The sequence below is a fragment of the Sarcophilus harrisii genome, chromosome 2 (assembly GCF_902635505.1).
Source record: "Sarcophilus harrisii chromosome 2, mSarHar1.11, whole genome shotgun sequence".
Classification (NCBI taxonomy): domain Eukaryota; kingdom Metazoa; phylum Chordata; class Mammalia; order Dasyuromorphia; family Dasyuridae; genus Sarcophilus; species Sarcophilus harrisii.
Genome location: NC_045427.1, coordinates 58,024,112 through 58,035,899, shown reverse-complemented (window position 1 = coordinate 58,035,899; position 11,788 = coordinate 58,024,112). Strand labels below are relative to the sequence as shown.

General features: G+C 44.3%; 1 protein-coding gene across 1 annotated transcript; it reads right to left on the bottom strand.

The window, feature by feature from the left end:
- Window positions 1-1,812: 1,812 nt before the first annotated feature.
- Window positions 1,813-11,100, bottom strand: CIAO2B (cytosolic iron-sulfur assembly component 2B). Its single transcript, XM_003758393.4, has 5 exons — window positions 10,480-11,100; window positions 10,071-10,150; window positions 5,899-6,024; window positions 5,587-5,632; window positions 1,813-3,653 (listed from the first exon to the last, which is right to left on the bottom strand). The coding sequence occupies exons 1-5, from the start codon at window positions 10,625-10,627 to the stop codon at window positions 3,556-3,558; spliced, it is 498 nt and encodes a 165-aa protein (XP_003758441.1). The 5' UTR covers window positions 10,628-11,100; the 3' UTR covers window positions 1,813-3,555.
- Between the last annotated feature and the right edge of the window lie 688 nt (window positions 11,101-11,788).

The following is an 11,788-nucleotide window of genomic DNA, read 5'->3' as shown; positions in this document are numbered from 1 at the left end:
TGGCTTCCTCTAAATCTCAACTTAAAATCCCATCTTTTACTGGAATTCTTTTCCAGTTCCTCTAAATTCTACAGCCTCTCAGTTAATTATTTCTTTTTTCTCCTGTGGGACAGCTAGGTAGAATGCTTGGCCTGAGTCAGGAAGATCTGAATTTGAATTCTACCTCATAGTTACAAAGTCATTTAAACTTTGAGTCTGAGTTCTTCAGTCATGAAATGGGTCTGTATCGGGCAGCTAGGTGGTACACTGGATAGAACCTTGAATTTGGAGTCAGTAAGACTCAGTAAGAGCTCAAATCTGGCCTCGGAAATTTACTGGGTGACCCTAGGCAAGCCATTATTCCTGTTTGCCTCAATTTTCTCATCTGTAAAATGGATAGTAGAAGGAAATGTCAAACCACTTCACTGTCTTTAATAAGAAAACCCCAAATGGTGTCAGAGTCGGGCAAAATCGAAATGACTGAACAACTATCTCCAGCATTTAACTTGGGGGGCATTTAACTCAAGTTATATTAACTTGAATAAAAATTCAAGAGAGAATGTGTAACTGTAAATGTATAAAATCTGCAAATATTAAAGCACTATACTGTCTTTTACTAATAAAAGCTCAAATATGTGATTTCAAATCATAAATTTGTAGCATCTTTGGGGACCCACCCTAATTAAGTCAAGGAGTTAAAATAACATATGATGAAAGCAACGTAGCAAATGTGATGAAGGATGAGACAGACTGTTATAATAATAGTAACAGCTTACAGACATTCCATTAAGGTTTACAAAATGCTTCCCTTCATGACACCCGCTATGAGGCAGGTATTACTAGTACTGTCATCCCCATTCACATCATGTTTCTATTGCTTTCTCATCCTTTCCCAGCCCTTCTGATTCTAGAACATACTTCCACCCCTGTACCTTGCTCCACAAAGCCTCTTTCCCCTTTTCCCACTGATTAGTTTTTTGGAGCCTCTATTTTGTGAAGGATCCAAGCCAACCTGACTTCATTTATCTCCTGGTCTCATTCCCAACTTTCTGAACTCCCTCAAAATGGTGTCCCTGTGCTAGACATCTTCCCCTCCCCTCCCATGGTTCCTATGTCATGTCTTTCTACATTTGAATATAAGCTTCCTGTGAGCTGGGATTATATTATTATTATTTGATATTTCTATCCCCAGTTTTGGCACATGTTGCTGTTCAATCATCATCTCCATATGGGGTTTTCTTAGCAAAGATATTGCAATGATTTGTCATTTCTTTCTCCAGCTCATTTTACAGATAAGGAAACGGAAGCAACTTGAAGCCCAATGTCAAGCTGCTAGTAAGAGCCTAAGACTGGGTTTGAACTCAGTCTTTCTGAGTCCAGGCCCAGCACTGTCCACCATGCCATCCAGTAAATGCTTAATGTTTTTTTCCTTCCTTTCTCATTTAATACATAAGGAAACTGAAGATCAAAGAAATTAAAGGATTTGCCCACAGTTATACAGCAAGCCTATCTGGTGACTTCTCAGATTACTTCAATTTGGGGGTCAGCCACCTTCTTGATCCTTTGTCACACTAGACTGAATTGTGGCATTTTAGAATTGGAAAGAATTGTAGATATAATCTAGTCCAACCCCATTTTGTGGACTGAGAAGCAGACACAGGTCGTAGAGAAGGGACATGATCTGCCAGGAGTCCTTGTAGCTACCCTGTCCTACTTAGGTCATGTGTGGGATCTTCCTGCTTCATCTCCAAGCTTGGCCATAACCATGCCCTTCTTTTGGAAAGCTCCTGTTTCCAAGCCCCTATTTCCATCTGTGGCATCCAATGTGGGGCCATTCAGAAGCCAACCCTTCCAGGAAACCCTTCCAATCCTCCCTCTCTGCTCAAACTTGGTTTCAGATTTTGTCTTTCCTATTCTTTGTCCTGTCCTTTACACTTTACTTTGCATTATATTTATCTGTACATGGAGGATGTCAAACACATGGCCCATAACCCTTCCACGTGGGGCTGGAACCAGATTAAAACATGATTAGGAAACATAATACAAAGTGAGTAAAAGCACAGTAAAACATGTTACTGTGTGGGGTCTGAAGCCCTGCCCGTTTCTATTTTTTGACACCACTGTTGTCCCATTGAACTATAAATTCCCGGAGGCCATGTCACTGATTTCACTATCTTAGCCGGCCCAAAACAGAGTGTGCAGTACCGTGTCCTCACAGCACACATGCCAGTCATCTAGATCTGGGCCCAGGGCACAGAGAGAGGAAGTGATTGCCTGTGTTCACACAGCCAGTACATCAAACAGCACTTGCGTGACTCTGTCGTGCCCCACCGAGTGCAGCATGAACTGCCACCTATGGCACACACTTTGGAAACCAGACACTTGACTATTCTCTGGCTGCTCCACGTGTAAACCTGAGCCAAACTCTGAACTTTTATCAAGTGTGTTTTCTTAGGACCCCAGACCAAAGGGAACACCGGGTATCAGAGCCAGGAGGGATTTCTTTCAATTCTAGACTAAGCCGGTGTTTTTATTGGGGTAGAGAATGCCCTCCAAAGGGCTTGGAGCCTGTCCTGTTGCCCCAGTGCAGGAGATGCCCCCGCTCCTGAGAGCTTGTGCCTCTGCCCTGCAGAGCCAAGCACTTGTCGGCCTCTACTTTAGGAGGGGCCCAGGACAGTATCTGGTCATCCCCTGTGGCCAAATGGCACTCACTTTGCTTTTTCTTCATGCCTGACCCACCCCTCACTTACCTACAGAGACGGTGACTGTGAGGGAATTGGCTGACTTCTCTAGTGTATAGCATGGCCCAGCACATAGTAGGTGCTTATGTTTACTATTGATTGGCCCAGGGCTATACCCAATATGCTGGTGGTAGGATCTGAACCCAGGTCTTTTAAGGCTGGCTCTCCTGATTCTGCCACACAGACTTGAAGAATGTTAAAGCATAATGTTTGAGTTATCTGCATGATCTTAGGGGGTCCTGAGTGACAATTTCTCTCCAGGGAAGCCAGCCAGTCAGAGATGAGCGGCTGCTGTCCATCTCAGGCCAGGGGCTCCAGGCATAAGGATTGGTTCCAAGTCCAGCAGCAAGCTCCCGGCACCCACGTCCCTCAGGTTTCCAGTGACTAACTCAGCCATTGGCCTACACTTGCCAGTCTCCTCCCACCACGTCCTTCTGAGGCTGCTGCACAGGTCTTCGGGGATCTCCCTGCTGCTCCCCCTCCAGCTCTGCTGGAAGGCCAAGGGATGAGGGGTCAGAAGTTGCCTTGCCCTGACCCTGAGAACTCCTCAGAAAACACAGGGGTAAGGAACCTTTTGTGTCAGTGAAGTATAAGTTAAAGTTTATTAAAATATTTCCAGTGTCCTCTTCAGTGACATAACTCATTTACTTGGATCCCCCTGTGCCCACCCAGACAGCCATTGTCAAGTGGTTGCAGTGGGCAGTTTTTCCCGGGTTCAGTTTTCCTCAGACACATCGGGGTGTGAGTGACAAGTGGGGGAAGTAGAAGGCAGAAAGAACACATATGGACTGGTGAGAGCTGCAGGATCCTCAGGAGGTGGCTTCTCTCCTGAGAGCTAGGAACGAGCTGACAGACACTGGTTTACAACTTCCAGTAAATGGGAATTCTCCAAAGCTGCCGCGACCCGCTCCTTGTCGGCAAGCTGTTTGTTCACTGAACAAGACACAAGCAGAGACCGGGACATGGGGTGGGGGTGCAGGGGGGTAGTGTCGCCAAGTCCCACTGCTTCTGAGCAGCTCCGGCCTGGAGGTCTGAGGGCTGCGAGCAGAGGTTGCCAGAGCTAAAGCACACTGGAGCACAAAGGACAGACTAGAGAGAGCTCCTTAGGCCAACTCTTCGTTTCAGGAGAGACTGAGGCCGAAAGAAGGGAACTGGTTTGTTTCTAGCCTCAGCTCCGGAAAGGCAGGCCCAGAATCCAGAGTCCAGACTCTGGGCTCACTGCTTTTCTTTCTGCTGGGCTGCCTCTCCTGTTTGCCCCTGGGGCAGCCACCACCGTCTCATACTCGCATCCCTAGCCTCTGGTTTATCAGGTCACCAGATTTGCCCTTCCCAAATGCCAAACCCTCACCTTCTTGTTCCCCATAGCTTCCATCTTCCTCCAAGGCCAGCTCTAGATGCCTCCACACCCCGTGGTCCAGACTGGCCCTGCTTGGGACCTAACTCCCCTGTCTCTCAAGCCCAGGCCCCTCACCGTACCGCAAACCCACATGAAACTTCTGCTCCCTTTGTTCTCCTTGATAGCAACTACCTTCATTTTCCCACTAATCTGTGTCCTCAGAACTCATCTCCTAAGCCTCAGCTTCTTCAACTGTGGATCAATCCTATATGGGATCTTGTAACTGAATGTGGGGGTCACGAAATTATGATTTATTATCAGTAAATGTTATACTTATATACTTATTTTATAAACTTTTATATCTGGGGCTGGGTAAAAATTTCTCACACAAAAAGGGATTGTGAGTAGAAAGTTTAATAAGACTTAGACTATGAAACCTTCTAGATTAACCATAATCTACGGTAAATTCTCTGACTTGGAATATCTTAGGTACTTATTTGTACCTATTTGTAAAAATCTGTAAAATTTTTTGTAATTTTATATGTAAATTTGTAAATTTATTTGTAAAATAATATTTTGTAAATTTATATTGTAATTTGTAAATTTATTTGTAAATATACAATTTGTAAATTTATTTTGTAATTTGTAATTTGTAAATTTGTAAAAATAATAACCACAATTGTAATAGTCAAGAGAATGATAATAAACAATCTATTTGTATCTTATAATATATTCATACTTACTATACTTACTACTATAGCATATTCTTAAATTGTTTATGTTCCTTCTCAATAATTAGATTAGAAATGTCTCATGGGAAAAACCTACCAAATGCTTCTCCTATGCCTCCTCCCAGGCCCAGCAAAAATCTGGGCATGCAGGAAGTACCTAGGAAGTGCTTCCTGAAAGAAAACCAATTTTTCTTTCCTCAGGTAGGCACAAAAGGCTGCAGGGGCAGGAGCCCCAAATGCCCCACACCTACCTCTCTGTGTTCCCCCTCCCCAGAATGGCATTCTTCCTTTCCACTTCATTTGGCTGGCTTCAGGCCATATTCCCCACACCATCTAGCCTTCTGAGAGGAAACCAGCTTCTAGCTAATTGTCCTGCTGTGGCTGTCCTTTCTCTCCCAAGGGGACACCGTCCTTGGATCAGACCTCTACCAACCGGGCACCCCCATGCTGAGGGAATAGATATACTGGCAGGCAGAGGGAAAGAAGGGGGCAAGGTATCCAGGGAAGTTTGATGAAGGAAAAGGGGAAATTGGGATTAGATGGCAAAGGGATGGTGCCTGTAGCCAGATTAGAGCTTTCCTCCTGACTCTGATCACGATGTTGGGAAACAGGGTAGAGGGGGAAGGTCACTTGCCCTAATTGCAGTCTCCAGAAATGGAGAAAAATGTCACGTTGAGTGAATGGAAAGCAGAAGAAAAAAATACTCAAATAACCCAATTCTATTCTTTCTTGGGTGTTTCCACTGAAATTGAGAGGGTGCAGCCAGGAAGGGAAGTGTGGGACTGGGGGCCAGACTCACCGGCATGTTCTGAGGCATGTGTCCCAGGAGTAATGTGAACATCCATCTGGAAGGAAGAAATAAAGAGCCACTAAAAGGCCTTGAAGAAGTTCTGATCCTTGCTAAGTACCCCATTTCCCAGGTCTTTCAGGGTATGGGGCTTGAATGTGAGAAGGAAATTGATGGCTCCTCCTTCCCCAAGAGTCTTTTACAAGGAATGTCATTATAATGGGCACCTTACCTGAAATCCCCTTAAAAGTATTGAAAGGATTAACTAGCTAGTCAGGTACAGAGCTAGACTGGAGGTAGGGAGAATGTATATCTTTCACTGACCTTGAACCTTTCAGGCAAGGAGCGGATCAGCTTAACTTTGATGGACAGGCCGATTAATGTTGCCATACTGCAGTGAGGAATTGTGGGAGTAAATTCCACAGCCACTGTACTCTCCTTATCATTAACCTGCAGAGGAAGGAGAGTGTGTAAGCTATTGTTTATCTGGGCTCTTCTCCCAATGTCAAGGTCAAGTTTCCATGGAGAGGGAAATATTCCTCCATATTGATGTTCCACCACTGGATAGGTCCATATTGATACCTAGGCAGAAAGTCTCACAAACTACCTCTGAATTGTTTCTAAAAAATTCTGAATTAAGGGACAAATAAAAAGAGCATTTCCACGTCTGAAGAGAAACAGAAAAGGGGGATCATGTGTGAAACTCTGAAACTATGCCATGTACAGCATGCTTTATTTTAAAGCTATCCTGATTTTACAAGCTCTTATAAAGCTTCCTTGATAGTCAAACTGCCTCAGAACTGCTCAGAAAAATGCAAATTGTGGAGCAGATCCACCTTGCTTCCCTTCCCGACATTTCTATGTATATAAGACCAAGAATCTTATTATTTTTTTTAATTTTTAAAATTTTTTATTATAGCTTTTTATTTACAAGATATTTACAAGATTCAGCATTGACAATTGCAAAATCTTTTGTTCCAATTTTTCCCCTCCTTCCTCCCAAGAATCTTATTCTTAAGGGGATTTTTTTTTTAAGGGACGAAAGGAAGCCTAGCATACCCAGTCTCAAAACTATTCTACAAAGCAGTAATCACCAAAATGATTTGGTACCTATCAGTTAAAAAAACAGAGAGGTTGACAAGTGTAACAGGTTTGGGAAGTAACAGAGAACACATGAATCTTATAGCAAACTTGTTTCATAAACCTAACGACCCAAACACTAAGGTAAGGTATTTGACAAAATCTGCTGGGAAAACTGAAGAGTAATTTGGTAAAAATTAAGTATAGAAAAGATGTCACATCATCTATCATGATAAACTACAAATGGATACACTACTTGGCATAAAGGGTAATATCACAAACAAATTAGAGAAATAAGGAAGAAATTTAGGATCTATTCATTGGTGAAGATTCCATGATCAAAAAGGACCACAGAAAGTAAAATGGACAGTTTTGATTACATAAAATTTAAAAGTGTTTGTGGAAACAAAAGTAATTCAGTTAAAATGAGATTAAAAAATGTTACTGGGGGGAAAATCTTTCAATCAAGTTTCTCTGATATAAATCTGTTATCTAAGACATAGGAAGAACTGGTTTAAATTTACAAGAAAAGCCAATCTCCATATTGATAACTAGTCAAAGGGTATGAATAGGCAGTTTTAAAAGGAAGAAATTCAATTTATCAATAAACATATGAAAAGTTGCTCTTAAATAATAAAGAAATACAACTTTGAACTTTTACCTCATATGATCAGATTGGCAACTGACAATTGTTTGGGAGGAGGTTTCAGGATAATAGAGGTATTAATATAGTGTTGGTAGAGCTAAGAGTTGGTCTGGGCATCTGGAAAGAAATTTGGAAGTAGGATCAAAATATCAATAAATTGGGTATACTTTTGACCCATTGTGTAGCACAGTAATAGCTCATAGAAGTAGATTAATAAATGGTTGATAAATTACGTACAAAATTATTTATAGCAGCTATTAGTATTACTACTTTTGTAGTAGCAAAGAAATGGAAGCTAAAAGGATACTTATTTACTGGGAAATGGCTAAACAAATTATGGTATATGAAATGTAATGGGGTATTAGTGTGCTGTAGAAGATTGTGAAGTGGATTGCTTCAGAGAAAACTGGAAAAAAGTGAACCAATACACAGTGAAGTAAACAGAACCAGAAAAACAATTCATACAATAACACTACAAAGAAAAATAATCTTTGAAAGCACTCTAATCAATGCAGTTACCTATGACCACAATTCTAGAAGCCTAATGATGAAGCTAGCTTGCCAGCTGGCAAGCTCCTTCTTGAGAGAAGTAATGGATTTGAGATAAAAAATGAGACACATTTTTTTGAACACAGCCAACGTGGGGATTTGTTTTGCTTGACTATACATATTTGCTACAATGACTTTTTTTTTCCTAAGAGGGGAAATGAAAGGGCAAACAAAGAAAGACATAGGCTTGACAAAAAAACAAAAAAAACCAAACCAAAACAAGGTGCTGCAAGTTTTGTAAAGCTTACAAATATTACCTCATTTGATTATAAAGAAGGGAAAGGGACCTGTATGTGCACGAATGTTTGTGGCAGCCCTTTTTGTAGTGGCTAGAAACTGGAAACTGAGTGGATGTCCATCAGTTGGAGAATGGCTGAATAAATTGTGGTATATGAATATTATGGAATATTATTGTTCTGTAAGAAATGACCAACAGGATGATTTCAGAAAGGCCTGGAGAGACTTACACGAACTGATGCTGAGTGAAATGAGCAGGACCAGGAGATCATTATATACTTCAACAACAATACTAGATGATGACCAGTTCTGATGGATCAGGCCATCCTCAGCAACGAGATCAACCAAATCATTTCTAATGGAGCAGTAATGAACTGAACTAGCTATGCCCAGAAAAAGAACTCTGGGAGATGACTAAAAACCATTACATTGAATTCCCAATCCCTATATTTATGCACACCTGCATTTTTGATTTCCTTCACAAGCTAATTGTACAATATTTCAGAGTCTGATTCTTTTTGTACAGCAAAATAATGTTTTGGTCATGTATATTTATTGTGTATCTAATTTATATTTTAATGTATTTAACATCTACTGGTCATCCTGCCATCTAGGGGAGGGGGTGGGGGGTGAGAGGTGAAGAATTGGAACAAGAGGTTTGGCAATTGTTAATGCTGTAAAGTTACCCATGCATATAACCTGTAAATAAAAGGCTATTAAATAAAAAATATATATATATAAAAAAATTTAAAAAAAAGAAACTTAATTAGGCTAAAGAAATGCTCTCTTTTACAAAACAGCCTCTCAAACTTTTAAAGACAACTATCATGTAGTAATTAAATATATATAATAATAAAAACTTTATTGCTGCCAAACAAACAAAAACAAAAAAACAAACAAATAGTACCTCATTTAATCCTTACAATAACCCTGGGAAGCAGGTGCTATTATGTCATTTTATAGAAGAGGAAACTGAGGCAGGCAGAGGCTAACGTCTGAGTCTATGTTAGAACTCAGGGCATCCTGACTCCAAGACCACATGTGACACTTGGCTTTCTAGAAAAGAGTCATTAAACATCTGTTTTTAAACCACAGAGACCAGAAGGAAGCAGCACAAGCAAGCAGGACAGTTTTGAAAGCTGCAAGTTAAACTTATGTTCTACATATAATAGGGATCTGCAGCTTCATGTACCATGTTTTTTTCTCACCTATCACAAATATGGAAACATCCTTTTATTTGGTATTACTTTTAGAATGTAAAAAAACAAAAAAGGAAAGAAAAAAGAAAAATTGTCCTCTATGTAGTGTTTCTGGGAGACAATTCTCCTAGTCTGCGAGAGAAATTAACTGACTTAGAAGCTGCAGCTCCATCCAAGGTGAGGAAGCCACGGGGGATTAGACTCCTAAACAATTCCATTCCATAAGCATTTGTTAAACGCCAAACATAGCCAGGGACCCCGATAACAGAGGCAAAAAGTCCCAAACCTCCATAGAATTACAACCTAAGGAGAGAGACAACACGCAAAGAAATCTAAGTAGCTCAAGCTACATGTGAGACTCGGAGGAAATCAGGAACAGAAGGGAAGGGCTGGACTTAGGCTTGGGGAAGCTTCCTGTAGGAGAGGGACCTATAGGGGCTTGAGGTCATTTGCAATACAAACCCGAGTTCTAGCCTCAGCCGTGAGACCGTGGGCACCTGCTCCCCCGGAGAAGCCCAGCCCCGCGCCGCCAACGGGGGAAGGCAGGGCATCCTGCGCTTCAAAGCGCTACGAGCACACGGGCGACACCCCCTGGCCCCATCCCCAACGCTGACGGCACTCACACAGACGCACGCAGGTACACGCACTCTCTCCATCACTTGCCCCTAGCACACTGTACACAGCAGGGGCTTAATGAAAGCTCACGGATCTCAGGACGAGGGGCAGAACTACCCAAGTGAAACCCCCGCTACCGCCCCCATCCCCCACACCCGACCCTTCCTCACTTTCACCCGGACTTGCTCCACCACATTCAGCTCCTCCAAGGTGAGCGGATGCTCCGGGTCATTGATGGATCGGATCAGGTGTGCGCGGGGAGTGAAGGAAAACACGGCTGCGCCAGGCCCGGCGGGGGGCGCTCCAAAGCCTGCTCACGCCCCACCCCTGTCCCGCCCAAACTGCCTAATCACTGAGAATTAAAGCAGCCCTGCCCCCTCACCTAAGCTCCGCCCATCTCCGACTTCCACAGAGTTCGCATCCCACCCAGCCCAATTCCTAAGTATTAATAAGCCCCGCCCCTTCGCCCAAGCCCCGCCCAGGCCCGCCCCATCTAGGCCCCAGCACTCAAACTTCCGAAACCCATTCCCTCCCCGTCCAACTTCCCGGGCGCTGGACCTCCCAGCCCTGTGAAGATATCGAAGATCTCCCGGTCGTCGATGCTATCCGGGACCTGATCGTCCTCCTCGCCCGCGGTGATTGGCCGCTCTCCGGACCTTTGATAGATCAGCGGGTTCGCGTTCTCCAGGAGGCCGCCCAGGCCGGCGCCGCTACTTGCGCCCACCATCTTATCTGCATCCGCGGCGGGCTGTTCATTGGGCGTCCCTGCCAGAGAAGCTCACTTCCGGTGTGAGGCTTCGGAGCGCGGGAGCAAAGTGTATTTCCGGGAGGGGCGGCTACGGTAGCTCGGAGAGGACAAAAGTATGTTCCTCGTGTTCCAACCTTATTCTCGGTTCTCTAAATTGCTTGAAGAGAAAGAAGCAGGGAAAGAAAGGGCGTCCGACCGAACCTTGTGTTCCCAGTGCCATCTCCCGACATCAAACCGGACCCTCTGTAAAATGAATGGATTGCGCTGGATGATCTGGAAGGATCCTCCCAAGCCGGGCTGTGCTGGTTACGGTTTAACAACCTGCAGTTGGGAGTTGCGGGTCGGAGATATAGCCAGGGTGTTCTTTTAAGTGTAATCCGCATGATCATTAACCAGTTCTCCAATCTGGACAGTCCAGGTGACCAGGCACAAGCCCTGATTTGCAGCATTTGCAGATGCTGAGTGAGGCGCAAGTGCTTCCGCTGACGTCCCTTATAAGCACTCTTGCAAGCCGCTACCAGAAAGCGCTAGATCAGAGTGCGCCACGGCACGCAGCTGTGCGCAATACCCGGGCATACAAGGAACATGCCCAGAGGGGAGGCGGGGAGGAAGGCACTTAGAGAGGCCTGGAGGGGTGCGGTGGGTGGAGCCGGGGCTAGTGGTGGGGTGGGGGCCTGAACCAAAATCCAGCCTCAGTCACTTCCCAGGGGCGTGTCTGCCTCAGTTCAAAATGGAGCTAATGAAAGGACCGCTAGGTGGGGCCTGTCACCGATTCACCTTTTTTCCTTCATTCACCTTCCTTTCCTCCCTCCCTTCCTCCGCTAGGTGGCGCCTGTCACCGATTCACCTTCCCTTCATTCACCTTCCTTTCCTCCCTCCCTCCCTTCCTCCGCTAGGTGGCGCCTGTCACCGATTCACCTTTCTTCTTTCCCTTCATTCACCTTCCTTTCCTCCCTCCCTCCCTCCCTTCCTCCGCTAGGTGGCGCCTGTCACCGAGTCACCTTTCTTCCTTCCCTTCATTCACCTTCCTTTCCTCCCTCCCTCCCTTCCTCCGCTAGGTGGCGCCTGTCACCGAGTCACCTTTCTTCCCTCCCTTCATTCCACCTTCCTTTCCTTCCTCCCTCCCTTCCTTCCCTTTAT

Bases quoted from the DNA above. Each gene is read 5' to 3' on its own strand.
- CIAO2B (XM_003758393.4), bottom strand. From the start codon at position 10,627: ATGGTGGGCGCAAGTAGCGGCGCCGGCCTGGGCGGCCTCCTGGAGAAC. The intron at 10,151-10,479 runs ATATCTTCACAG...CTCCCCGCGCAC, and splicing joins CGACGACCGGGAGATCTTCG to ACCTGATCCGATCCATCAAT. The intron at 6,025-10,070 runs GTGAGGAAGGGT...CTTCCTCTGCAG, and splicing joins TGGAGCAAGTCCGGGTGAAA to GTTAATGATAAGGAGAGTAC.